The sequence below is a fragment of the Megalopta genalis genome, chromosome 1, assembly GCF_051020955.1.
Source record: "Megalopta genalis isolate 19385.01 chromosome 1, iyMegGena1_principal, whole genome shotgun sequence".
In the NCBI taxonomy this organism is placed as follows: Eukaryota; Metazoa; Arthropoda; class Insecta; order Hymenoptera; family Halictidae; genus Megalopta; species Megalopta genalis.
Window position 1 is genome coordinate 36,421,658 of NC_135013.1, and position 24,830 is coordinate 36,446,487.

A 24,830-nucleotide genomic window follows, 5' to 3' on the forward strand; every position below is an offset into this window, starting at 1 on the left:
TATATAGGGCGTCCCCCGTTCCCTTTTTTTTTTTTATTTCGTCATTCGATAACGACACACAGCCTTCGTGGATCTTATATGTATATATACATATAGATTTCTTCCTTTCTTTCTCGATCGAGTTTGTACAGTCTGGCGGACGGGACTCCGCTGGTGGAATACGATGCACCGAAAGTGGCGTGTAAAAACTACGCGATAGGTACAGTAGTGAACAAAACCATGCCTTTCTCTATCTCCTTCCTTAATATCGCGTACAGTATACATACGCTCGCTGCGACAGCAGTGGCTATCTTATCAAGCCAGCTACACCCTGAGAGAGGCGTACACGATATTTCTCCTATTTGCTCCGGAAAGTACAGTGGTTCCCTATATTGATCGACCACCGACCCTTCTAAGGTCAACCAGAAGTTTTTGAGGTCAACGCAAATAGAAAGGGGTCCACGAGATACGGGGTCCGGTCCTCCTCCGTCGACCACAGAGAGATTCACCGAACCGGCCGCGGTAGTCTGACTCAAACGGACGACTGTTTAGAGTTCGAAGCAGATATCCTTATCCATCGGCGGCCGCAAGAAACCACGGGCTCGAAGGAAACGGTTCGCCGTTGTTCCTTCCCGTCCGTTTTAGCCATTATTTCGCTCGGTCTTCGCTCGGTCTTCGCTCGGACTTCTCGCAGGCACCGTCCGATTAGCAGCCCGGAGTACCTAAACTGTAACTAATGAATAACGGTACAATTGTTTCTCGAGACTATTGCGCCGTGGCTGAATCCCCGGTCAGTATCGGCCGGTCCTGCGAATTCGTCGAAAACCGGCGCGGCGCGTTGCTTTTTCGGCAAGAAAACCGAGAAAGAGAAAGACAGAGAGAGAAAGAGAGAGAGAGAGAGAGAGAGAGAGAGAGAGAGAGAGAGGGAGAGATAATCATAGAAAAGAGGGTTAACATTCCGTGGGGGAAGTTGGAAAGGAATCGTAGAAGATTCCGTCGTTCGATAAAAAGAGTCGACAACCGTGGAGGCGAGTAACGGCGTGCATACCTTACATATACGTTAGGAAGGGGATGACTCGAAGGGACATTGCTCCCTGGCCTTGCCTGCCCTGCTCTGCTCCGCTGTGTCCAGAAAGGATCCACCTATCGTCCTGCACTCTCACGGCCCTTACGGACCGTGACACCTTCAGTTTGGGTCCTTCCGGCGACAGGTACCTAGCAAGAAAGACTTCCTGCTTAGTTGCCGTCCGAGGAAAGCGTAAAAAACCAAAGGACAGGCTAAACCATAGAAGACAGGTGGAATTACCGGCAATACCATCATTTACTCCGATCACTGAAATCGAAATTTTTTAACAATGTACATATATGTATGTATATATATTGGAAATTATTTAACAATATACACACATATATATTAGAAATTATTTAACGATTTTACATATGTATACGTATATTCCTTCGTTTTCTATCTGCAACTTCCCTGCTCTTATTCACCCGCTTTTTCCGTTTCCCCGTCATTCGATACCCTCGGAAACGCGTTATCAATACCAGACACGAACCCGACACCGAAAATAGAGGGCCAGCGAAAGATCCCGACTGTGTTTCGGAAGGGACGTCGCCACCCCAACAGGTGGTTACGGGAACTTCGACTCGAAGATCGAACTTTCTACCCCTACGATCGCACCTGCCCGGTCCTCGGCGTGTCGTTTTCGGTTAAAAACCTGCCTCCGCGTTTTCTATCCCTGCGCACCTCTCTCGCGTCGCCCTCCTCCCGCCTTTACCACCCAGCACGGATTCTTACTATCCCCGGGCTGCCTTTCAGCTTTTTTCCCTCTGCCGGGCTCCCTTCTCCCCGCGATCTCCCCGTCGTCCTCTTACTCACCTACCCGGCTCTATCTATCCGTGTACCTACGTGACTATCCGCATCCCTATTCCTGACTTCTAAATCTAACCCTAGGTCTAACCCAACCTGGAGGCGCCCTTATACCCAGACGGCGGGCGTCATGGATGGGGAGGTGTATATATATCCCCACCACGGCATCCCTCATCGAGGGGTCGTTGATCCCCCAAGGACAACGACCTTGCGTCTGCGGCAGCCAACCGTTCGAACGGTTCTGGGTTCCCGGATTCCTCGATTACCAATATCTTTCACTCCTCGCTTCTCTTTTTCCCCCGACTCTTCTTGCACCCCAACCTTCTTCCCTTGCCCCTACCACTTTTCGCTCTGTCCCCCTCTCCTCTCCCTCTCTCGCACGCTGTTCCTCTCTCTCTCTCGCTCTCTCTCTCTCTCGCTCTCTCTCTCTCTCTCTCTCTCTCTTCCCCCGCGTCGTGTTCGGCTCCTTCACCTCCATCTCCTCCTCCGGCGTAACCGTCGTAACCGTCGCCTTTCATTTTCCTTTCCGTTTTCTTTCACTCCGCGCGGCGGCGAACGATCGGTCGTCTTTTTGTAATCTTCTATCCGACAGACCATCAATGGCGATTTGTTACATCCGTGCCGAGGACGGAGGAAGCGGCGTTCGACCGGCGTCCGTGAAATCCTATTTCGTCCGCGCTAACCGCGACAAAGTGGTCGGGTCGGGAACAGTTAGCGCGCGCGGCTGGCGGCTCTCTCGGCCGTCCGGATGCCCCGGCGCGGCGGCACGGGCGGCGGATACGGAGGCGAATCCTTCGCAGGGGTCACTGGGTTTATAGAATCATAAACGATCGCCGAGAGCCGCTTTTCAAATTGTAGGAGAGTATGAAAAATTCATACGGAGCCGTCATCGATATGCATGACTCGACCCCGACCCGCATACCTCTCCCTCCGTTCTTCCCCTGTTGTGTGCGCCTTTTCAGTAGTCACGCGCATAGAAATGTTCTTCGTGAGCCCACGCGGCTCATCGATCTCGAAGCACGCGAGCACCGAGGGAAAGCCCCGCGTGTGTACAGCTTCGTCGGGAGGGGGGGGGGGGGAGGGGAAAAGACAACGCGAAAGAGCGAGTGGAGAGAAAAGAGAGCGGAAACGGGAGAGAAAAAGAACGGGGAAAGAGGGTAGGGAGAAACGGAAGAGAGAAAAGAGAGAAAAAGCGCGGAGGAAAAGAAGGAAACGGTGAGCGCGAAGTAACCGTAAAGTCGCCACCGAGAAAAATGCTCCGGCGACGCGCGTGCATGTACGCGCCCGCGACAACGCTTCTGAATGGACGGGATGGATGTATAAGTGACGAAACCGTGGTCTCGCGATCGGAAAAATCGTAACGAGACGGGAACGCGTTCGTGTTGTTTACTTTACCGTAGAGCTTGAACTCTTATCCAAACATGACTGATACCTGGTATGTTAAAACACAGCTATAGTTCCTCTAAGTGGGTGGATGGGTGGGTGGCCAAGTACACACGTTCGAACGGAGCCGGTACACATGTATGACATATCGTCGCATACACCGGCGAGACCGCGATACGTGCAGCGTTGGCCGTGCGGACGCGAGTTGGGAGCCGCGGTGACGTAATCTTCGAAGGGAAGGAACAACATCGCCGTTGACCTACTAAAGACTCGACTTTTCTTTCGGTTCTTTTTTAGCCCTATCTTTTCGGCTTCCTGGTACGTTGCTCCTACGGGAACCAACGTGTTCGTAGTTCTTCTAATTTTTTCGATGGATCGAAAAACACGTTTTGTCAATCGTCGTTGTTATTAATAAATCGCGATGTCGGATCCCGCGGTTCGAGACAAAATCAGATCTCCGTCGACACACGACCGACGAGACACCGTTGCCATCGAAGTGTTCGCGTGAAAATGAAATTCTAAATTATTCGTTCACGTAGAAAACGTACCGCGAAGCAATAAATGTAGATATATCAATATTTAAAGTAACGGTCGTCTTTGTTTCAAATAGCTTTTAACGAACGATAAAAAAAAAAACGAAACGGGCGAAAAAAACACGTTGACAACGAAACAATTATTCTCTTGCAATAATCGACCAGGGTCAAGTGTGTACACTTCGTGCAATACGTAATTTGCATGGACGTATAAACAAAACAAAACAAAAAAGCCGGCTTTCCATTATTATCCTTATCAAAGCCTCGAGGAACGGCCGGTTTACTTGGTAGTTGGACAACCTGCGCGGAAACCGTCACGTTATATGAATAACCGCGCGACAAGTGTTACGCCGCAGAAATGCCGAGGTAGGTCCTACAGGTCCCTCCATGGACCACCCTATCGTTACGCTGTGGTGACTTCTGACGCGTGAATACGCCCTTTGTCCGCCGCTGGCTCTCGGTCTCCCTTTATTTCCCGTTCCCCTCTGCGCCCTAAGAGCCGACAGGTAAGCAGGTAGACAGGTAGCAGCAAAAGTCAATTTCAATTCGATTCAAAAAGACCTAAACCCGCATTGTTACCGCCTAAGGGTACTCCGAATGAGTCGGGGTTTATTCGTATAGCGGGATCCCCGAAGGCACTTAAATGTGGCCACGACACCTTTCCACCTGTTTCCCTTAACGGTGACATCCTTTCTATTCAATAGTGGCGCGGACAAAAAAAAGAGAAAAGGAAAACGGTGAATGAAATTTCGTTCGATTCGAGTTCCGCCGCGCGGGGAACCCGTCTATCGCGGATCGTCCGCGGAAGGGTTAGCGAGACACGGGTGTACCGGATATTATTCGATGATAACATATCCCCTTGGAAAAATGTGGGTTCGTTACGCTTCGCCATAGCAGGTTCACCGAAGTAAACGAGAAACTCGACTGCCAGTGGGTATGCAGCTTCTGGGATTGCTTCGGACCAGTTGGACGTCTCCCGCTGGCTATGGCGTGTCGGGGTGGTTGCAACAGGTTGTTGCTGTAGCAGCCACCATCACCCGTAACCGCGGCTCCCTTTGGTTCACCAAATAACCTGACTAGCGGGGAATCCTTTAGGAACGGTGTATACAGGAGGATCCGCGCGATTATTCGGATACTTTCTCTAGAGGGCCGAAGTCGAAGGTGATCAAGGTACGCATACCATTCGAAATTAATATATTCCTGTACCCCTCTCGCCGAATCGGAGTGTGAACATCAGAAATACCGACGTGGCTCCTCGTAATCGTCACGTTGTTGGCATGCTCGCTCGGTTGCGCGCGCGCGCGCGCGGACGGGCGGGCGGGCGCTCGTGCGATCCAACGATAACACAATATCCGTCTATCTCCTATTATCAGCGTTTCGGAAGGGCATTGCCTTAGTCTTGACCAAACACGTGTGCGCCTTCGCCGCGTCTTGCACTGTTTGATCTGCTCGATCCCGTAAACTGGTAACGAGGCGGCGATGGCCATTTCGAGGAAGTCTCTCTCGGCGACCCAGATTTTTTATTTGCTCGGGTATTAGACCGACCGGGATGATAACTCCGGTGAACACGGAAAGGATCACACGGAGCGCAACCCCATGCCGTGAATACTCGCGGGTAGCAAGCCAACCTCCCATAAAACCTCGAGAAGATGAGCAGGATGCAGTGGACGTAGCCTGACGTAATGCAGTGTGGGAGCGGCATGGCACTGGAGGGGGGGTCAATGCCCTCGTACCCGACGACCACCGTTCCCCAGCAACCCCGTGGTAGGAACCCAGGGACCGTTCCTGGGAATGCTCTTCACCCCGTAAACAGTGTTCAGCTCCCGATGCTCCGAAGAGCTCGCGTGTAGAGGTTTAATTACATCCGCGAATTTTAAACAACTCCGCCGGTGCCGTGAAGTTGAAGAGCCGAAGAGAAGATAGCAACCGTGCGGATACATAGTGGGCGCCGCGCCGCGCCGCGCCACGGCGATCCAATTTTTCGTCGTGTCAGCTCACCGACTGACAAGCCTTTTTTATTTTGCAAAACGGCAACCGGCAAACGTTTGCTTTAACCGAGCAATTTAGTTTGAACTTCGGCTCTTCTCTTTTTGGGGGAACGAAGCCGTAGGGGGAAATGCAATTACGCGCCCGTATCCCGAAGAAAACATTTCGAAATCGCGCGCAGCTCTCTCGATCCTTTTTCTAACTTCGTTCGGATAGTGGGCGTCGGACGTGTCGCGGAGAGGAGAGAACCACGTCGAGATAGTCCCTGAAGCGACTCGAAAATTCCGACTGCGTCCCGCCGAAGTTTTCGCCAGTGGGCGTCGATCGTAAAGAAAAAAATCCGTGTGCCGCGAAGAAGAGCGCGGCTTAAGAAAGCTACGAATTTCGTTGAACCCCATTCCACGCGTAAGGATCGAAGCCTGACTGAGCTCTCGGGTGATACCGTTAAACTGACTTCCGTCTGCCCACCTACCTACCTACCTACCTACTTTCGTCCTCGTACATCGTCCGGCTCCGTCCAAGCCGCGTATTTCGCAATCCCGAAGAGAGAGAATATCTCGGTGTCAGGGGCTCAAAATATTTGGACGAGTGGGACCGCACGCCACGCCAAATTCGTCTAGAAAACATTCGGTCTATACATAAGCACGGGGAGACGTGTCGGCAACATCGTGTCAACGCCAAATCGGCTCGTAAATATTGGCCCATTGTCTTTCCCTTATTTAACCACCTGCATTTCGTACCAGCTCGATCGGTTTCGGCGGTTTCGACTGGCCGATCTGCCCGAGGGTAACGCGGGCATCGCTAATTGGAAAGTTTTGTCTCGAAAGTACGATTATGTAAGGGTATTTTGGAAGCGATTAATTACGTAGAAAGATTCTACGAACGAAATGAGGAACGGCGACACGCTTGTATAACCCTGTGACGCGCGAGAGTTGATTGTGTCGTTGTTAATAATCTCGATCAAATTGCGTCGACGCATAAAATTAGTGTTTACGTTTGCACGTCGCGTTCAGTGGGTCACAAAACAAGAAAAAGATCGTACAGATCGAACGAAGACGTTCAAGGTAACATCTGCTTTCAGAAAATACCTGAAAATCGTGAAAAAAGTTGCCTCAGAAGTTGCCTCGTTGTGCTTCTTAAAATTCTCCGCGTATATTTAACAACATCAAAAAATGTGAATGCATACTTTTGCTTCAATGCCGCTGGGATTGTAAAGAATCCTTCGTAAATAATAACTGAACAAATGTTCCTTGAACGAAGCATTCGCTATAATGAGAATGGCGAAACAACTAAACAAATTCAGCCGTCTGATAGTCGTAAAGCGATCATTGGCCAGTCATGTTTAGGTGCTCGACAGATTTAGCGTTAATTCTCGGTATGGAACGAAATCTCTGCGTGCGCATTTCAACATTTTCGAAAGGTTGGAGATCATCCTGAATTCTTCGGTAACGACGAATACATTTCTGACGCCAGATCTCCGGGGATTGTCCCGAGACTGCACGACGACGGAAAAAACAGTACGGTACCAATGTGCGACCGCGTCGAAAATCGTCGGGAGGCGTGGAATCGTAACAACGTTCGTAACGCGAAATGTTGAAACGTTGAAATTAATAACCACGGCGTTCGAGGTTCTCCGCAGGAGACGTCGGGTACCACCAAGGCACGTTGGTACCAGCAAGTAGGCTGATCGCGCGAGAGAATCCAGCATATAGAATAGGTCACACCCTCTGGGGACCATTATTGCCGAGCAGTGTACGTGCACGTGACTTGTATAGGGTCGACGTAAGTGGGTTGGTGCAGTCGTTACTGTTGTCCTCGGTACCCCCTGCTCGTTCAACGACCCCGCATGTACGCACTCTCCGCTCCGCGGTGTACGCATGCACGCATGCATGCACGTGACGGGAGACTCTCTCGGTGCGGGAACGGAGCGTAGGACGGTGACAACGAAAAAGAACTACGGAATCAGGAGTGATTTCTCCTCTTTCATCCTAACATATTCCGTTTTTCCCCCCTTTTTTTTCCACGTCGCCGGCACGCACCACGTGTTCACCGCCGAACAATCGTCGGCCCGGTGAATGTATCCGCGGTTCGTCCATCAACGACGCGAGGAAACCTAGTGATTTAGAAAGGAATCAACCACCCATTGTACAGAATCTGTTACGATGGCTGATACACTACCGGTTAACACACGGAACCGCGTGTTCTCACGCTTCCGATAATACAAAAGGGTTTAAGAATCCTTTAAAGACGAAACCAAAAGGACTCCGTGAACCGGCGGAGGCCTCGCTATTGTCGCTCCCGGAACGCTGAACGGCCGCGGACAAATAAACTTGGTCTCTTTAATACCCGTCGCAGTACCGTATTACCGTTATCAGTCTCTTTATCGGTATCACCAAAGTTATGAAGTTGAAGTCCACTTTCGAAAGCGGTCGCTCCTGTCCGGCCGGTTGAAAACACCACCGTCGGATTCGTTCCGAGCGGTCTTCGTCGATGATACATAGAAATGGCCGATTTTAGGGTTCACCGCGAAGGGTTCCGAGTGAAAATACATTCGACATACTCTGCATACCGGCCACGGGACCCCCCCTCCCGCTCCGCCACACGTGTGTTAAATGAGAATTACGTACGTGGAGCCGGGGTCACGTGGGTTAGACCGAGCGGGATCAAGGGTCACGGGAGACAGGAAGCGGCAGTATTGTGTACCGGATGTCGCAACTTCCGAGTCCTTTGCCCTCGCCGTTTTACTTCGCGATCGTCGCCCGATGACACCGTTTTAATACGGGGTTGGTGAAGCGAGGCGGTGCACAACGGCGGCGAAGTGCCCGCGGGAGGGCGGGACGGTGGGAGGGAGGGAGGAAGGGACGAGGTGGATCTGGCAGGAGCAGAGGAAGCGGGTCCAGTGTCGATGAAATTTTCGGTACACGCACGAATCAAGAAACGTTTAAAGATGCGCACGGAGTAGCCCGGCCGAGCGCCCTAACGCGCCCTCCTCGAGAGATCAGTCGAGCGAGCAATAGAACGAGAGAGTATGAGTGAGGTCGTGCAGTCGAGTCTCTGATAAGAGCGACAGAGAGAAAGAGACGGAACGAGGGAAAGAAAGAGAGAGGGGTGTACGGGGGGAGGGGGAGAGAGGGGGCGAAGAAAGAAGGGAGAGAAAGGGACGGTGGCAAAAGATCGAGAGGGAGGGCGGCGACGCGGAGAGGGAGGAGGGTATAGTCGTCGTGAGCTCCTTACAGTGCATTGCCTTTACGATGCCTCGAGTCCCCGTCACACCCCGTGCCCCGACAAATCGCGTACGACGTGCCTCTCATGAAGAGATCCACGAAACCAGCCTCGCCGTCGAGCGATTCGGGTCGTCGAGATTCATCGAGAGGAAGAGTTTTCTGTATGCGTGTGACAATGGGGGGGAACACACGAAAGCGTCAGGACACACATGTGTGACCGCTGGTTCGTGTGCGTGCCGATGGGACGGTGTGCGTGCACGTGTACACACATACACACACACACACGCCGGGGCCAATAGGGTTTACCGCACCCCATGGACTAGCTGATCTCCACGAAGCAAAAGAGCTGATCTCCTGCGCGACGTTCTCGTTTCGTTCCCCTCGAGAACACTGAACTCCCGTCTACCGTACAGTGGAGACTTTCACCGGGTATGTATATGTTGTACGCGTTTCGAGGGTAACAAGATTATCGGCGTCGGGCCTCGCTCTCCGCTCCTCCTCCTCCTCCGGCTCGCATTGTTGACACGAAATATGGATCAGGCGAAATTATTTTTACGGCCGCCATCGCGGTCCTGGCCCCGCAGTCAAAGATATTCCGTAACGAAGATCTATGATGTTCGCGGTCGAACTTCGGGGAACCGAGGGATTCCGTTGTTTAGCGTATCGTAAATCACTAGGAAAATTCTCTAGGTGGCTCGCAGGGCCATATCCATTCCGAGCTCCCATTGTTCGGGTACAGAGGGCTCGTAGCCGTCGGCCGAAAACAATTTTAAAGTCGGGGAACGGTTTATAGCATCTAAAATAGGTTGTTCCGAGTTGGAACTTTCGAAACAGCCACGTTTCATAGCGCACCAGTGCCTTCGCAAGAGGGGAGCGCAAAGATGTGTCCGTTCCCGATCCCCACCATCCCCCGTTCGCTCCATCTTGCTCGGCACGTTTCTCATCTCGATGTCACGACAAATACGTGTCGCTTCCTTGTCGTGGCTCGTATCTGATAATGATGTAGCCTGATACACGCATTGTGCACGGTATGTATATGCGTGTACCTGTTTCGGTTTGTTTTCACCGACGGGTAACCCCGGCTCGCGATAAAGAAAGTCGGCAAAGTAGGAAAAGAAAGGTCTACGCAGAAATAAGTGTTTGAGTTTCGCGAGGGAGAGGGATAGCCCGATAGAGAGAGAGAGAGAGAGAGAGAGAGAGAGAGAGAGAGAGAGAGAGAGGGAAAGAGAAAGACGTGACGTACAGCATTAAGTCAAGTAGTACCGGTAGTACCGTAACGGGTGGATTCGTCGGTTGTCCTGCTTCACCTGTGTCTGCAGTTCACGCCGGTTCACGCCCTTCTTCTTTTACACCATTCTCGCTAACGGTTAATCGACGTCGACCACTTCTTGCGTTTAAAAGATGCACGAATGCACCGGTGACGCCATCTGGTGGCGGCACGTTGTAACGAGCTTTGCCGCCCTCATATTTCTGTATTCAGTTTACTGGAACCTTCGCATAACCTGAACAGATTATGATTTAAAGGGTTGCATATTGTTGTAAAACAATGGCGCGTTTATTTGTTAAATCGAAATTTAGAATAGTAACAACATCCGTTAGAGACAAGCACGGTTCGACTCATTGGGTTTGTATCTTTTTATTATCAATGAAAGTTCGTTACGTCTCTTGCTTGGTTGAAAACATGTTCGACGAAAAATTGAATGTTGAATATGAAAAATTGAATAATTGTCACTTCTTTTTCGTATATTTACGTTGCGTGCGAACCGAAATCATTACCGCTGAAAGATTTTTGCATAGTTAACTGATTAAAAAAATGTTTTAAGTTATCACATATATATATATATATATACATAAATAACGATGTATTATAAGCAAATAGTGAAATACTTGATTGCTGTAATTATTAATTAATGTAGAAAAATATACTGTGAACTAATAGATTCTAAATGTTTTATTACAGGCTGTGCTTAGGAAACAGACAACTGCTAGAGATAAAGCACTCGATTACTTTGATGAATATTATGGACCACTTTATGGGGATCTATGGACAAACATGCGAGCTTCGTTACTTATGAAAAGAAATAAACATGTAGCAGTGATTAATAATTTTAGTGATACAGAAAGGACACATTCGGAGTTGAAAGTATGTATGTTTTGAAATTCATTAATATTAATTCAAAATACCTGTAATTAGGATTTGTTTTAGTCCATGGGTGCAATGCATTTAAAGTCAGTATATGATGTATTTAAAGAAGATGTAATTAAACAAGATATTGAATCTATGAAGCCAAAAAATGTACAGAATCCCATGAATACTATTATACAGAACTCTGAATTATCAGACATAGAATCATTTTATACTAAAGGATGTACCGATTCGTTGCAATCAGTAAAATTAGAAGAAGATACTGAATCATTGATTAGACAAGACGACGCATTACAGCCTATAAAATTACAATCTATAGAACAAGATTTAAACGAGATTGAAATAGATACTAACCGTGTTGTTGAATCGTCTTTCGACCAATCTGTATTTCACGAGTACATACCTGCTACAAAATTGAAGGGTTAGTTTAAATTAGATTTTTAGATGGAATAAAAGTTAAGATCTTAATTACATAAATTTATTGTACAGGTTTGGACGATTATGTGCTACAATCCGAATATTATACATTTTATAACAAAGCAGCTGAATTCAAAGTAAATATTGTTAAAGAATCTACTATATCATTCCCAGAACACTTACACCCATATGCATTTGAAAGAGGAAGCGAGGAGACATTTCTATTTCCTAGAAGAGGATCTACTGGAGTTTCAGGTTTATATTTGAGATTTAACTGAAATCATCTCCTATTAATAGTTACATGAATCATCTAAAATTTGTGTTTTTTAGATTATTATTTGTTCGATGGTGCCTCCTTACTGCCTGTTTTAGCTCTTGATATCAAATTGGGAGATGTTGTTCTCGATATGTGTGCTGCGCCAGGGGGTAAATCCTTAGCTATTGTTCAGACCCTTATGCCACATCTATTGGTGGCTAATGATGTATCAGAATCTCGAGCAAATAAAATACGTACTGTTATAAACCAGTATCTGTTCAATACCGGTAAGGAGAAAATGATTATCGTAACAGAAAACGATGCTCGATTAATCGATGAGAAAGATCTGTATAATAAGGTATTAATATTTACTAAATCTTCGATACTTCTTCAAGATAAAGTATTTACACGTTTATACATTTTAGATACTAGTTGACGTACCGTGCACGACGGACAGACATTCGTTGCATTCTATCGAGAATAATATTTTTAAATCTACCAGGATTAAGGAAAGACTACGCCTTCCAGAACTACAATCTGAGATTTTAACGTTAGTTTATATATATGTATATATACGGAGCTGGGCACAGTTTGTATTATTTTTATCAGTAATATTTAATCTCTTTATAGAAATGCATTAAAATTAGTGAGCGTTGGAGGTACTGTTGTTTATTCAACATGTGCTCTAAGTCCTGTTCAAAATGACGGTGTTGTGCATGTGGCATTGAAAAAGGCCTGGGAAGAGACTAATCATATTATGGTTGTAAAGTGTGTATATTATATTTCTATTTTAGAAAACAATTTTATTAATCATATTATTTGTATTTGTTTTTCATGCGATATACTCATTTCTAGGGACATGACAGAAGCTTTATTTCCGTTACGATATGTGTACGAATTTGGAGAAATAGGAATGAGATACGGTCATATCGTTGTTCCCACGCTTGGTAATAATTGGGGTCCTATGTATTTTTGTAAAATAGAACGAATACGATGAGCAATTATATAACATCCAAAAGTAATTGTGTAAAATGTACATAATATTGTAAGTACGTAATTAATGACGTAATATTTAAAGTAGTAATTGTAAAATTTGAGTATAGTAAATCTATAAGTCTTGTCATGTAAAAACAGATTATCAGTGATAATCTTTTCTTTAAACAATTTTTCATTTCTCACACAATAATTGTTAAAGTGAAATTTATCTATGTAAGTACAAAACCGGAAAAGTAATACTGAACTTTATGTGTGTCAAAAATGAAACGAAACAATTGAATAATATTATACACATCCAACAAAAATCTACTTTTTAATGTCATCTTTTAGTGGTAATGTCTGATCGCTTGTTTCTTCATCAGTTGGTTTAGTTCTATTCCAAGGCTGTTCTTCTCCACTTCCGAAGATAGTATAAACTAACATCTCGATTATGTACAATCCCACAGTCGTGAAGAATATGACTCTCCATGCTCCTATAGTTTGCTGTGGTGACAGAAAATTTTCGACGGATCAATTAGTTAAATTTTTGTCAAATTCGTCTATCATAGTTGAAATTGCTTCATTACTGAAACCTACATTTCCTTGAGTCAGTGTTCCAACAAATATCGGAACTACAAATCCAGGTATTGTAGCAACACAATTTGTGATCGCGACGAGTGTACCAGCAAAATTTGGAGCAATGTCAATATGGTTTGATAAGAATCCACTGTACATTCCTCCAATGCAAGTTACTCCAACAGTCATTAATGCAACTGCTAAAGCCCTATTGCAGCCAACATATGAAACTCCTATCAGGCAGAACATCGGAACAATGGATGCTGCCGAAAAAAAATATTTTAATTTACATTTAACCAGATTCGTACGATTTTTCAAATGCAAAAGCGATGACAGCAATAAAACTTACCGAACCATGTTCCAATTTTTCTTGACATTGTAACTGTGATCAAGTTCTTTCCTTGTATGATTGCGAGAACTTTGCTGAGCACCATAGTAAAGATCCACATACATAAAAATGGCATAGAGGAGAGGGTAGCATTCTGGAGAAAAATATATTTAACTCGAATAACATGAATTTTAAGATCTTGTTCAATTTTCGGTAGAGGTACTCACTGAACTCATGTCGAATTTTAAAATCTGATTCATGAAAGTGGGCAATTCAATGAGCAACATGTACCAGCCAAAATTACTGCAGAAGTGAGCAATTAAAATTGCCATGAATGGTTTCGATGTTAGCACTTGCTTCCATGGAACTGACAATTTCTAAAAGAATAAAAATATTTGTATGTTTGGAATTTCGTTGAAGTGCATATAATCTCTACTCAAAGTTAAAGTGTACATCATGTAAAAATTTAACGTCAATTTCATGAATTTTATCGGACCTCTTTACGTTCATTGCTATCTTTTCCATGTCCCAAAGATTCCATGATATAGTCCTTTTCCTGTTGGCTAATAAATCTGGTTTGTTCTTCGGGACTATCCTCGACCATGATCCACCACGCAGTACACCAAATCAAACAAAGAGCACCTTCTATGTAAAAGATCCATACCCAATCCAAATTTGCGGCTAATATTCCCGTTAATAAAATGGAGATTACCGTTCCAAGCGCTGTTCCTATTTTAAGCAAAAATATTGAAGCATAATAACGAAAATAAATTTTAAAGAAATTTATTAAAAATAAAATAAGTAGAGTTTGTGAAATCATAGAATAGAAACTTTGAAATTAAAAATTAATTTACAAAAAGTCTCGTTAAAAAAATAATACCTGCATAAACAATCGAAGCGAGGACACTTCTTTCGTTCGGTGGAGACCATTTAGCAATCATAACGTGCATAGCAGGAAATGTTACACCCTGCAATAAAATGGTAAAATATTTTATAAAATGGTAATATTTTCTACTTGGTAAATAATAGTATATATTATTACCATATAATGGTAAATAATAGTATAAATATAAAATGGTAATATTTTCTACTTGGTAAAATATTGTTTTTTAATACTAACTCCGCCGATCCCTTGCAAGAATCTGCACACAATGAAAAGAGAGTAGTGGAGCTTTGCAGCAACAGGTGACAATATAGATGCCACAACGTTTAGAAGTACCGATCCATTCATTACCCATTTGGCGGACAATAGTTCGGCCATCCTGCCACCCGGAAGCAGTGATACCATGTACCCCCAAAAATACGAGGATAAAATCAGACCTTGCAGTGGTTCGTTCCACACAAATGGACCATCCTACGAAAACGATATAATTATACTTTCCCGTCGGCATCATTTTATTTAACACTAAACCAACCGAACGCTAAAAGCGACTGACGTGTGTTGTTTTATAAGAATTACAAGACTGAATTTATTTAGACATGTTACTATAATAATTTATAATATAATTTATAATATAATAATTTGTATAATAATTTATAATAAATGTGTGCTTGAATTAAGAAATTTATTCGATCATTTCCTACGAAAATGGCTCTAGAATACCAGAAATGTTGAAATAAAAAATGTGGAACCGGCCATTTCGACCGCCGTGGTAGGTTTAGTGTTAATATTCATATTCCCTTCGTAGTGACAAGATTTGTATACCTCGACAACACCTTTTGTCATATTAAGGGATCCACCTTCGTGCGGACATTCGTCCACCGTAAGTAAAGTTGCAAATTCGGACTCATTTTTATCCAACGCCGATAGCCTCACAGCAGTGTGGTTTACCATAGCCACTATCGCCACACTTACGTTTACCTTGAAACCATAAATTATTGCCAGTCCAATAGAACCCATCGCTGCCATCAAGTACCGTGCCGGCAACATGATGCCTTTGCTTTCTGAAAACATTTTTAAGAACATAGCGTTCGTCTCGAACAATTGACTTTTTAAAACATTTTATTAAATTACTGATTACATTTCAATATTTTCGTGCGTTTCATTCGCAAGATCTAAGAGTTTTAAGTAAATCGCACCGATGAACATGTTGAAGTCGGATAACTTGACCATTTTGTTCTACTAATAAGTAGATTCTGGAGTATATGGAGATGAAAAGTATTTATTTTCATAATCGGAAGTTTCACGATTTCTAACATCGCCGAGGGTTCATCCGAAGGTTCTACCTATACAACGTGGCGCGACGTGTCGAACGGCACGAAGACAGGTGAACAGGCTTTCAGGTCCTCGACTTTACCTGGTCTTGCCAGCGAGGTGAAGCGTTACGTGCAAGTGAAAATAGCGCGTACGTGACCAATTCTGCATATAAACTGTTCTATTATCCAGACGTTTGTGACTTGATTAATGAATATTCATGAAGCCTCTATCAAAACCTTCGCAATTACCAAATCTAATGAAGAATTAGATTATGCGATAACACGTATTAGAGATAGTACCGCCAGAATGTCTAGTCTCGATGCTCTCCCGACTCGAGCGCTAACGCATTCTCTCTATTTGATCGATAATGGAGAAATATTTAAAACTACATTCGATACATGGATACATTAATTGCAGAGACACTTAAAGTAATGGATACGCTTGTTTAGTACTCGAAGAAAAGCATCGTTTTTTATTACGCACGTTTATCTTCGTTCGAAAAATGGGTCACGGGTCGGTTGAACTCGGTTCCAGAATAACTCTCCGACCAAATAACTAACAACCGAATGATCAAGGCGACAAAAGGGGGATAATTGATCGATATATTTAGGTGGCAAATTCGTTAAAAATTGTTTAATTACACGCCAGCGTCACTTTCGTAAATCAACACGCGAATGTAAATTCCACTTATTTAAATTCAACATTTTAGCAACGGTAATTTACTAAAATTGATAAGAAGCACGCACGAACGACGACAATTAGTCACTACGATTGCAAAGGAATTGCATCAACCAAGCGTCGCGTCAGCTGCAGTTATTACAACTTCGCGAATACAATTTAAACGACTGTAATTAATTACTTGTTTTCAAGTAATACGATACATAGTCTTTTTTAACAATAAGTTTAAATTCAAGAAATTCTATTTATATAATATTTGTCCACTTCCGTTTATTTAACTTATCAAAATCAATCTGTCAAAATAGACTAATTTGTTGTCAGATACTTGTCTTTACAAATTTCTAAAAACGTGAGATTTTGCATAAAAATTGATAAGTTACAGATTAATAATGCGCGTTCGACTCGATGTCACTTGTTGAATGTTCTGCTTCCATGAAGGATTAACGGTTTGAAAAATGAATCTTTTCAAAATAAATATCCCTTATTACTAATATTAATATTTTATTAGTTATTCAGTTTAGAAAAATCAATATCATAGCATTACGTAAAGATCTGGAGGCGGAGGACACTTGAAGGTTATTGAGATGATCTCCGATGACCTCCGAGGGCAAAAAAACTCAATCTTCAAAATGTAACATATTACAAATAAAATATAATATAGCAAATACTGTAAATTTTTAAAAAGATATATGAACAATATAAACACGGTGTAGTAAACGATAATAACTATAAAAAAAAAACAAGTTCAAAGAACTCGCCTACCTTTGGAATTATTTTTTCCAGTCATGATTTCCTCTGGTCACTCACTGTTAAAAAAACGATTTCGTAAGTCGAATAATATATAAATGTACTACTTCACAATTTGAATTCACACGATTCAGTTTGATAATTTAATCATTAAAAACTGTGACACGTTTTGTAAGTCACTTATCACATTGCGCACTTCATTTCAATTAGGTGATAAGATTAATTTTTTCTAATCGCGATTTTTCTACTGATCATTGATCTGATTTTCGTTGATTGAGAGCTGACAGGTAAAACGTTTATTTCGGGAACTTTCGATCCTCCGTTTCGATTCAACATTTGTGCAACGTGCCACTGAAGACGTGCGAGATGACTCGAATCCTCCGAGCCTTTCGGACGATACCACCGTGCGTACGCCTTTTCTATAAATGCCGAGCCACGCGCGAACGCAGACTCGAAATCCCTGTGTTACACCACCTTCGGCCCATGTGACGTACTTCTGTTTACGTTGAACACCGTCATCGATTCCCGGAAATTTTTCTGTTTCAATCTACCGAAGGAAATTTTAGATAGTAGAGAAATAAAAATTATCGATTATATAACACACACACATTTCACCAAAATATTCTACCATTCGGACAAAAGCGAGAAATCATTCATCGGATGCCTTACAAAAGGGATGAAAACTGTAATAGTATTTTTTTAAATTGAACAGGATTTTAAATAGGCAATATATCAACTATGACCTTTAGAAAAATACGTAATGCCTTCGGTCTTGTTGCTTTATTCAACGAAAATCTTTTTATTGCGCATTTACTATCTACCTTATTTAATATCAAAGTATGTTTACTAAACGTCGCAGTGGATTTTACAAACCATTATCATAAAGGTCACAGTACAAATATAGGTGCCTAGTCAATCGGGACAGACAGAAAGTAAAATGGTGTAGTAGAAAGATCAGAAACTAGTTTTAAACATGATAGGGAAAGTCTACTTGTTTGCGGTTACATCTTACTTAGTCACGAGGAATATGAATTTATTTAAATGAATCATTTCCTACTAAACTTATCTTAATAATTTTATTTTGCCGTATCTACAAAATAAGAATATTATGAATATATTAAAAAAATTGTATATATCTTGTTCCCGATATTGTTGCTCTTCTCGACAACCGTGACAATTTTGAATATTTGTTCGGCAAAGTTTTCGTTTATGAAATAGTGAAACGAAGGATATTGGTTAAATACGAGTTATTATTTAATTGTGCATGTCCGATGGAATGCGTGCGAAAGCAGCATTACGTTTACGTCTGACGCAAAATGCTGGTGATATTTGTGAAACAAATATGTAATTCTAACCACGGGACCAACGTGAAGTTACATTCGCACGCATTAAAAAATACAGCCTTCGCTATTTTACTAATGGAATTTGGCAATTCGAAGATTGACGAAATGTAATATGATGAAAATGTGACGTCATCTGTAAATTCTGTTGTATAAAAATCATTAAAATACTTTATTTTGCGAGAATTAAAATCGAAACATGAGTGTGGCATTAATAAATGACGATAATTTGGAGGAGATTTATACCTGGGTCGAGCAAATGACGTTTTCGAAGCCGAAGAAAAATCTTGCTCGAGATTTCTCGGACGCAGGTACAAGAAAATATATAGTTCTGGCCTAACAAGTTTATCTTTGGAAAAATTCAAACTTCCATACGATTAATTACAGTTTTTATGGCGGAATTATTAAAAAAATATTATCCTAGACACGTCGATATACATAATTATATATCTGGAAATAGCACTGCCAAAAAAATAGAAAATTGGTGTACGCTAAACCGTAAGGTTTTGTCGAAACTTAATATGAAATTAAAAAAAGATGTGATCGCTGACTTAGCTAATGCAACGCCGGGAGTTATCGAAAAAGTTTTGAGTGATTTGAGGATTAAGATTTTAAGAGACTGTAATGCGGATAGAGCTGATCTGTATTCTAAGTATGAGGATACCGAGAAAGGAGGTACGTAATTTATTATAGAAAACTGTGCGCTATGGAAAAATCGTTCGACTTAAGTATTGTCATTTCTTGTAAAGAGATTGTTAAATCGGTACTCGATCTCGAAGAAGTAGCAAACAAAACTGTTCCACGTCATGTGTTTGTTCGACTAAAACAAGAATTAGAAGAAAAAAATGATATCATCAACGCCCTTCAACAAAAAGTAAATCATCTCGAATCTTTGATGAAGTTCAAAGACCAAAGGATCACAGACCTCTCTGCACAAATATCAAAAGCAGCAGAGCATCCTACTTCACCAAGATCTGACAATTTAACCGTTAGCAATAATTCAATCCCAAAACTACGAGCTAAAACATAATCGATCAAGTAATTTAGAACTTTGTAAAATAATACAGTACAAACAGTTTTACCATTTTACTTAGAAAATTTCTATTGCTCTCAATTTTTTACTTGTGTACCTGTTTTAATATAATGTGAAATGTAATTTGTTTCACTATAATTATAGCTTTGTCACAAACTTGTTAGTAGTCCTATACAGATTGTTCTGTTGATTCGTACATCACGACTTCTTTCAATGATAATACAAAAAGTAATAATATTATAGTAATATTAAGCTTAAATCTATATTATACGTTTGTAACGTATACAAACATCATATGCAAATTAAAATGTTATATTGGCGCTCTCATGCTAGGCGGAGAAACCAATATTACGCCGTCACCACGAACGAATAACATAGATATATTCCGTTTTGTGGTACGATAAACCTCTTCGTATGTTTCTTCATCAATCTCTACAGTGGTTACCGTTTCTTCTGCTTCTCCCAATACCATATTCAAATGTTGATCGTAAGCCTGGAATTAACATTGAATTAAAGCAAAAATGATTTATACATGCATATATTTTCTTGCATAGTAAAGCAATTACATGTAATCTTCCTCTAAGCTCCCTCTCGTTCCTCATTTTAACGTAAATACGTTCATCGAGACTCAATCTTATAAGATCTAAAGGTTCCTTAACATTTATCGCTGGGACCTAAAACAAACGCATGTTAGGTTATAATAGGTTAGACTCACATTTATAATAACAAATCAATGATCTTACTTGCTCCGCTTCGTCAGCCATGACAAAAATTAATTCTTTCTAAATTGTAAATTTATTTACAACTTATCAATAAATCCCGAGTACGTCGCTATAAGTTTATACAGTAATAAACAGCACATTCACCTATCGCGCAAGGAAAACATTGCGCGATACATTCGGATAAATTCATAAAAGATTCCATCTTATCATCATTTACAGAACTTCTCGGTAAGCGGCGCCACCAGTGCGTTTTATAGAAAAATACAGTGCCTTACAAAAATAGATTACACTGCTCCAATGATTTGTTAACCGAGTGTTCGTAACGGGTTTTTTCAGCGGTGCTGCGACAATGTTCATAACAATTCCACTTACGAATATAAGTACGGCTTAGAAATCATTATAATGCCTCGCAAATCTGAATTTCTTCTCTATGTTATGGCAACCAATAAGCGGTACTTATTGATGTGCGCGTTACTTTCTAATTAATTTTGAAAATTAGAAATCTGAGATGAAATATAATTAGCTCCCTCGATAGAAAAGATCTTCCTTTATTGGCAAAATCTGCGATGCAGAATTTGTTTTCCGCATGGTATAATGCATGGCCAGTGACTTTCAAAGTTAACAATCATTTCTTGCTCATTCTAGCAGCTATTATTGTTATTTATTACATCAGCAAAAACTTATTAATGAAATTTCGCGTTTTTTATTAAACGTACAAAACGAGGGGTCCCTTGCGCGCCGCTTTCCCATCCAACCGTCTAAAAATATGGTACCAAGTTTCGCCGTAATCGTCGTGCGTTCGTGTTCAAAATAACGCGCCTAATTACGAAAGCGTGTAAAGCACGCTGAACCAACAAGAAGCTAATGACTTCCATTTCATGTTTGAAAAGAATGTATTTGTTGTAAAATTTTTCTCCTCAGAAGTGATAGTTCTCCTCAGATAGATAGACTCTTGTTGCATACAACTTGTATGCTAAAAATTTACTAAAATTGCCAGCAGTTAACACATTGACTGCCAAGCCTATTTTGAAGAAATCTGTTCTAAACGTCAAAATTCTATTTCTTCTTTTAAATGAATAAATAATAATAAGTAGAGAAATAGTAATACGTAAAAAACAATTTTGACCTTTAACAGGCACGTAGTTTTAGACGCATTGGTCTCTTACAATGTTTTGGAAACGAAAACTTTAAACTATTAGATGTAGATGCAGATGTATCAGACGTAGATGTAGTACCTTTAAAAAGAAAAGAGACTTGTTCAAATCTGAAATAGTATAATTTGAATCACGCGCGCGATATTAGAGTACGTGTCCGCAGTACTGGTTGTGTCGTGTGCTGCGTGATCGATGGTGGGGGACACCGTTCGGTCCCTCGGTGTCTCCCGGGTCTTAGGGTGTTACTCCGTTTCAATTGTGGCGCGCGTTAGTTCGCGATTAGGCCACGGTGGTCGACCGGCGCTGTCCAGCAACGATGGGAATCAGCGTAGCTTGAGGTATTGCTAGAGCGAGCGGCCGCGAGGGAGTGTACAACGCCATTTTCTCTAACCGCGGGTGAAGTCGGTCGACGATACGTGAGTCATTCGCCGACGAATTTGCAGGTTTCTGTCGGAGGACGTCGGGACCTGGGGCTGTCCGCGGGCCCTGACGCGATCATCGGTGTTATGCGCGGACACGCGGGCAGCTGTGCGGTGGATATGGTGAGTTCCGAGAGATCGAAGCGCTCCCGGGAGACGTGACGTCTTGTCAGTTGGCCTTTTCCCATTCCCCCTTCTCGGTGAGCTCCCGCAGGGATGGCTCGTGCAGAGTTGTCGTTCATGATAACGTAACAGAGACCAGACGAGCGACGACCGACCGTTACGCATCGAAGCCGTGTATCGCGACGGGCCGAACATTCACGTGGAATTAAGAACGGTTCACGGAGAGAACACCGGGGGAAATCGCTGGACATTTCGTTCGGGCCAATGGGCGGAGGTTTAGGGCGGCACATGGCTGTTGGGGCGCCGGTTCTGCAGGGGGTGGTTTTCCCAACGGCTAGCTCCCACTGACTCTGAAACTCTCGGTTTTCCACGGCCTCCCGTAGTCCGCGGCCCGACCCATCCCTAAATCGAAATCGTGCGAAATCGCGGCCGGTCACGGTTCGAGTAACAAGTTTCCAGTGACAGTGCTAAGAGAAGCAACTCCGTTATATGTCTCGATCTCCTTGCCGGAGCACGAAGAAGCTGCCGGAGAATATATTCGGTATTTTGCGGATCACGCGTGCTCTACCGTGTGTTCACCGATCTGTAGTTTGTGCACGTAAAGATCGGACGGAGGAGCGACGGTGATCGCCGACGATCGCCGACGGGACAAGATACCGCAATCTTTCTGCCGCGGAGCAGGTTCCGAAGAGTTAGGTAAGTTCGACTTTCGTCGCTGTATCTTATTCTTCTCCGCTCTGTGTATTTCCTTCCTGACACTGTTTCCTTGCGAACGGCTTGCGCCATTTGACCTTCGATGATTTATCAATGGACCGTTAGATCGTACGGAACGTGTATGCGTCAGCATTATCGATCGACCAGTGTTGACACTCTACCTTCTCTCCTCTTTCTTCTTCTTCTTCTTCTTCTTTATATTTCTTTTTTGAAAGACTGCGCAGTCCATTTTGCTCTTTATTCGAATCTCTCGCGTGCGCGTGTGTATTCACGGTGCGATGGACATACAATATCGGGGGACTGGTAATTTTTCTACGCGAGCCTAAGCGGTGCGCGTATCGTCGTCGCATCGCGATCGCAATGGAACGCGTTAGGCGTGAAGTAGAGGGGACTTCGCGAGGAAGTATTATCGGTGGTTTAAAGTCGCGTCCCATTGATACGAACTTTACCTTGAATTTATCGCGTCTCGGCCGCGCGTCTTTCGTGATCCCGTGTCGCATGCCGCACGCCGATTAAAATCCGCCGTGTCGTGACATTCGTGCACCAATTAACCCGGTCCGCGTTTCGACCTTGTTGACGTTTTAAACGGTTTTCTGCCCCCGCGTCTGTGAAATCCGATATAGCGAACTTACTTCGTCGGTTAGCTGCTTAATCACGGATCATCTTTTTCCCTACCGGCGGGTTGGTAGGTCTTCCCCGGGCTTCGTGCCGCTTTCCGTCGCTGTCGCGAATTCATTTCGTGCCGCGTATAAGGCGGCATTCATAATTCGGTCGTTCGATCGAATTTACGATGCGCAATTAGCCGGCGGTACTGGTTTTAACGGGCGACGGTGATCGATAACGGGAGCACACTGTATCGGTACCTCGAGTTTAGGAGCTCGCTCGAGTAATATGTAATCGAATCAATGAACGATCACAGCCGTGGGAATCGCCAGTTTTTACGGCGACGGTCGTTACGGCTTGGCAATTATGTCGACGATATGCATCAGAAACTAATAATCATTACAAGTAGGCATAATCGTCGACGCTGTCTTCGTGATTACTTCGATTTTAAATCGTATGGCCAACGGTGCGATCATCGTTGAAGACCTCGGTCTTTATCGTCATCATTATTGTCGCTATCATCGTTATCAATTATTATGATGTTAATCATCGAAAACATTAATCATTACGATAATAACTAGTTGTTAGGTGGTAATCGTTAATCTTTCCGATCAGACTCATTAATGCTGGGGACAATAACGGAATCATTGGAACAAGAAGTTCATAATGAAAGTCGCTAATATTGGTAATCATTGCGACGGTTATGAATAGAATCGTTAGTTAATATTGTAGAGTCCACTGGCGTCAGAATTTATTATAATAATATTAATGTAATTATTTAATATAATATTATAATAATATATAATATGATAATTATTATATATATATTATATTATTATACGATATTATTATATATATATAATTATTATATAATTATAATATGTACGTTAGAAATGATTTTTATGCTGTACATAATAAAAATTAGCCAAAAAAATGTGCTTCGTTATACAATAATTGAAGTAAAATTCATTGATTATCGTATTGAACAATGAACTTCTTTCAAGTTGTGCATGTAGCACGTTGACAAATTAATTAAACGATTTCGAGTCCAAGGCTTGATAACAAGGTGCAAGGGAGATTAATTAAAAGAAGCACGCCCGCGCACTAATTATTCCACGCGTACGAACTACTTCTCTTGCAAGAAACTGGAGTCCATGAAGTTGGCTTTTCTCACTATTGTAGTGGACCGCCATTGTGTTCGCAACACTTCTTTTCTGTGCCACTATTGAGAAGGTAAACAGATTCGCCGACACTATCGTCCGTATATTATCGATCAAAGAAATTACAATTTCAAATAATAATTGTTTCTTCGAGTGCACTGGAAACAGCGAAACACGATAAATACTTCGTACAGTTCAGAATGAGTTTTTGTTGTCAGTTACGAGTGTCATTGTTCCTGGTGGTAATAAAGAAACAAAGAAATT

The 24,830-nt window shown here is 42.8% G+C and overlaps 5 protein-coding genes and 1 long non-coding RNA gene across 10 annotated transcripts in view; 3 read left to right on the forward strand and 3 right to left on the reverse strand.

Annotated features, from left to right (window-relative positions):
* On the reverse strand, positions 1-8,135 carry LOC117227680 (uncharacterized). The gene is made up of 2 exons (XR_004492125.2): positions 1,028-8,135; positions 1-712 (listed from the first exon to the last, which is right to left on the reverse strand). It is a non-coding gene; the product is annotated as an uncharacterized LOC117227680 (long non-coding RNA).
* A 2,299-nt stretch (positions 8,136-10,434) lies between these two features.
* Positions 10,435-13,098, forward strand: l(2)10685 (5-methylcytosine rRNA methyltransferase l(2)10685). 2 transcript variants are annotated; one of them, XM_033483123.2, is made up of 8 exons: positions 10,435-10,602; positions 10,939-11,121; positions 11,185-11,545; positions 11,614-11,796; positions 11,872-12,155; positions 12,223-12,347; positions 12,428-12,565; positions 12,653-13,098. In XM_033483123.2, exons 1-8 carry the CDS (start codon positions 10,525-10,527, stop codon positions 12,792-12,794), a joined length of 1,494 nt encoding a protein of 497 aa, XP_033339014.2. In that variant the 5' UTR covers positions 10,435-10,524; the 3' UTR covers positions 12,795-13,098. The 2 variants fall into 2 exon arrangements, with proteins under 2 accessions (XP_033339014.2, XP_033339015.2); XM_033483124.2 differs by lacking the exon at positions 10,435-10,602 and having other exon boundaries at positions 10,984-11,121; positions 11,173-11,545.
* Positions 12,553-17,745, reverse strand: MFS3 (major facilitator superfamily transporter 3). Its single transcript, XM_033483122.2, has 9 exons — positions 17,314-17,745; positions 15,382-15,620; positions 14,797-15,030; positions 14,557-14,644; positions 14,173-14,405; positions 13,904-14,053; positions 13,698-13,830; positions 13,370-13,611; positions 12,553-13,276 (listed from the first exon to the last, which is right to left on the reverse strand). The coding sequence occupies exons 1-9, from the start codon at positions 17,336-17,338 to the stop codon at positions 13,100-13,102; spliced, it is 1,521 nt and encodes a 506-aa protein (XP_033339013.2). The 5' UTR covers positions 17,339-17,745; the 3' UTR covers positions 12,553-13,099.
* Positions 17,746-18,360: 615 nt separating this feature from the next.
* Positions 18,361-20,608, reverse strand: LSm3 (U6 snRNA-associated Sm-like protein LSm3). Its single transcript, XM_033483126.2, has 3 exons — positions 20,415-20,608; positions 20,238-20,345; positions 18,361-20,164 (listed from the first exon to the last, which is right to left on the reverse strand). The coding sequence occupies exons 1-3, from the start codon at positions 20,433-20,435 to the stop codon at positions 19,982-19,984; spliced, it is 312 nt and encodes a 103-aa protein (XP_033339017.1). The 5' UTR covers positions 20,436-20,608; the 3' UTR covers positions 18,361-19,981.
* On the forward strand, positions 18,838-20,202 carry LOC117227675 (sperm flagellar protein 1). Its single transcript, XM_033483127.2, has 3 exons — positions 18,838-18,949; positions 19,026-19,313; positions 19,388-20,202. The coding sequence occupies exons 1-3, from the start codon at positions 18,838-18,840 to the stop codon at positions 19,666-19,668; spliced, it is 681 nt and encodes a 226-aa protein (XP_033339018.2). The 3' UTR covers positions 19,669-20,202.
* A 1,218-nt stretch (positions 20,609-21,826) lies between the features above and the next one.
* The window catches only part of SCAR (wiskott-Aldrich syndrome protein family member 3 SCAR), a 68,011-nt gene continuing 65,007 nt past the window's right edge, over positions 21,827-24,830 (forward strand). For 2 of the 4 annotated variants that reach the window (XM_033483117.2, XM_033483118.2), the window contains exon 1: positions 21,892-22,785. The gene's annotated coding sequence lies outside the window, so the exon portion shown is untranslated. The other 2 variants (XM_076521720.1, XM_076521747.1) reach the window with 2 other exon arrangements.

Excerpts from the sequence above, each read along its gene's own strand:
- MFS3 (XM_033483122.2), bottom strand. The coding sequence starts at position 17,338 with ATGACTGGAAAAAATAATTCCAAAG. Across the intron at positions 14,645-14,796 it reads TCTTGCAAGGGATCGGCGGA|GGTGTAACATTTCCTGCTAT; the intron begins GTTAGTATTAAA and ends ATTTTATTGCAG. Across the intron at positions 13,612-13,697 it reads AAAAATTGGAACATGGTTCG|CATCCATTGTTCCGATGTTC; the intron begins GTAAGTTTTATT and ends TTTTTTCGGCAG.
- LOC117227675 (XM_033483127.2), top strand. The coding sequence starts at position 18,838 with ATGAGTGTGGCATTAATAAATGACGATAATTTGGAGGAGATTTATACC. Across the intron at positions 18,950-19,025 it reads TCGAGATTTCTCGGACGCAG|TTTTTATGGCGGAATTATTA; the intron begins GTACAAGAAAAT and ends GATTAATTACAG. Across the intron at positions 19,314-19,387 it reads TGAGGATACCGAGAAAGGAG|AGATTGTTAAATCGGTACTC; the intron begins GTACGTAATTTA and ends TTTCTTGTAAAG.
- LSm3 (XM_033483126.2), bottom strand. The coding sequence starts at position 20,435 with ATGGCTGACGAAGCGGAGCAA. Across the intron at positions 20,346-20,414 it reads TGGCTGACGAAGCGGAGCAA|GTCCCAGCGATAAATGTTAA; the intron begins GTAAGATCATTG and ends CGTTTGTTTTAG. Across the intron at positions 20,165-20,237 it reads AGCTTAGAGGAAGATTACAT|GCTTACGATCAACATTTGAA; the intron begins GTAATTGCTTTA and ends TGTTAATTCCAG.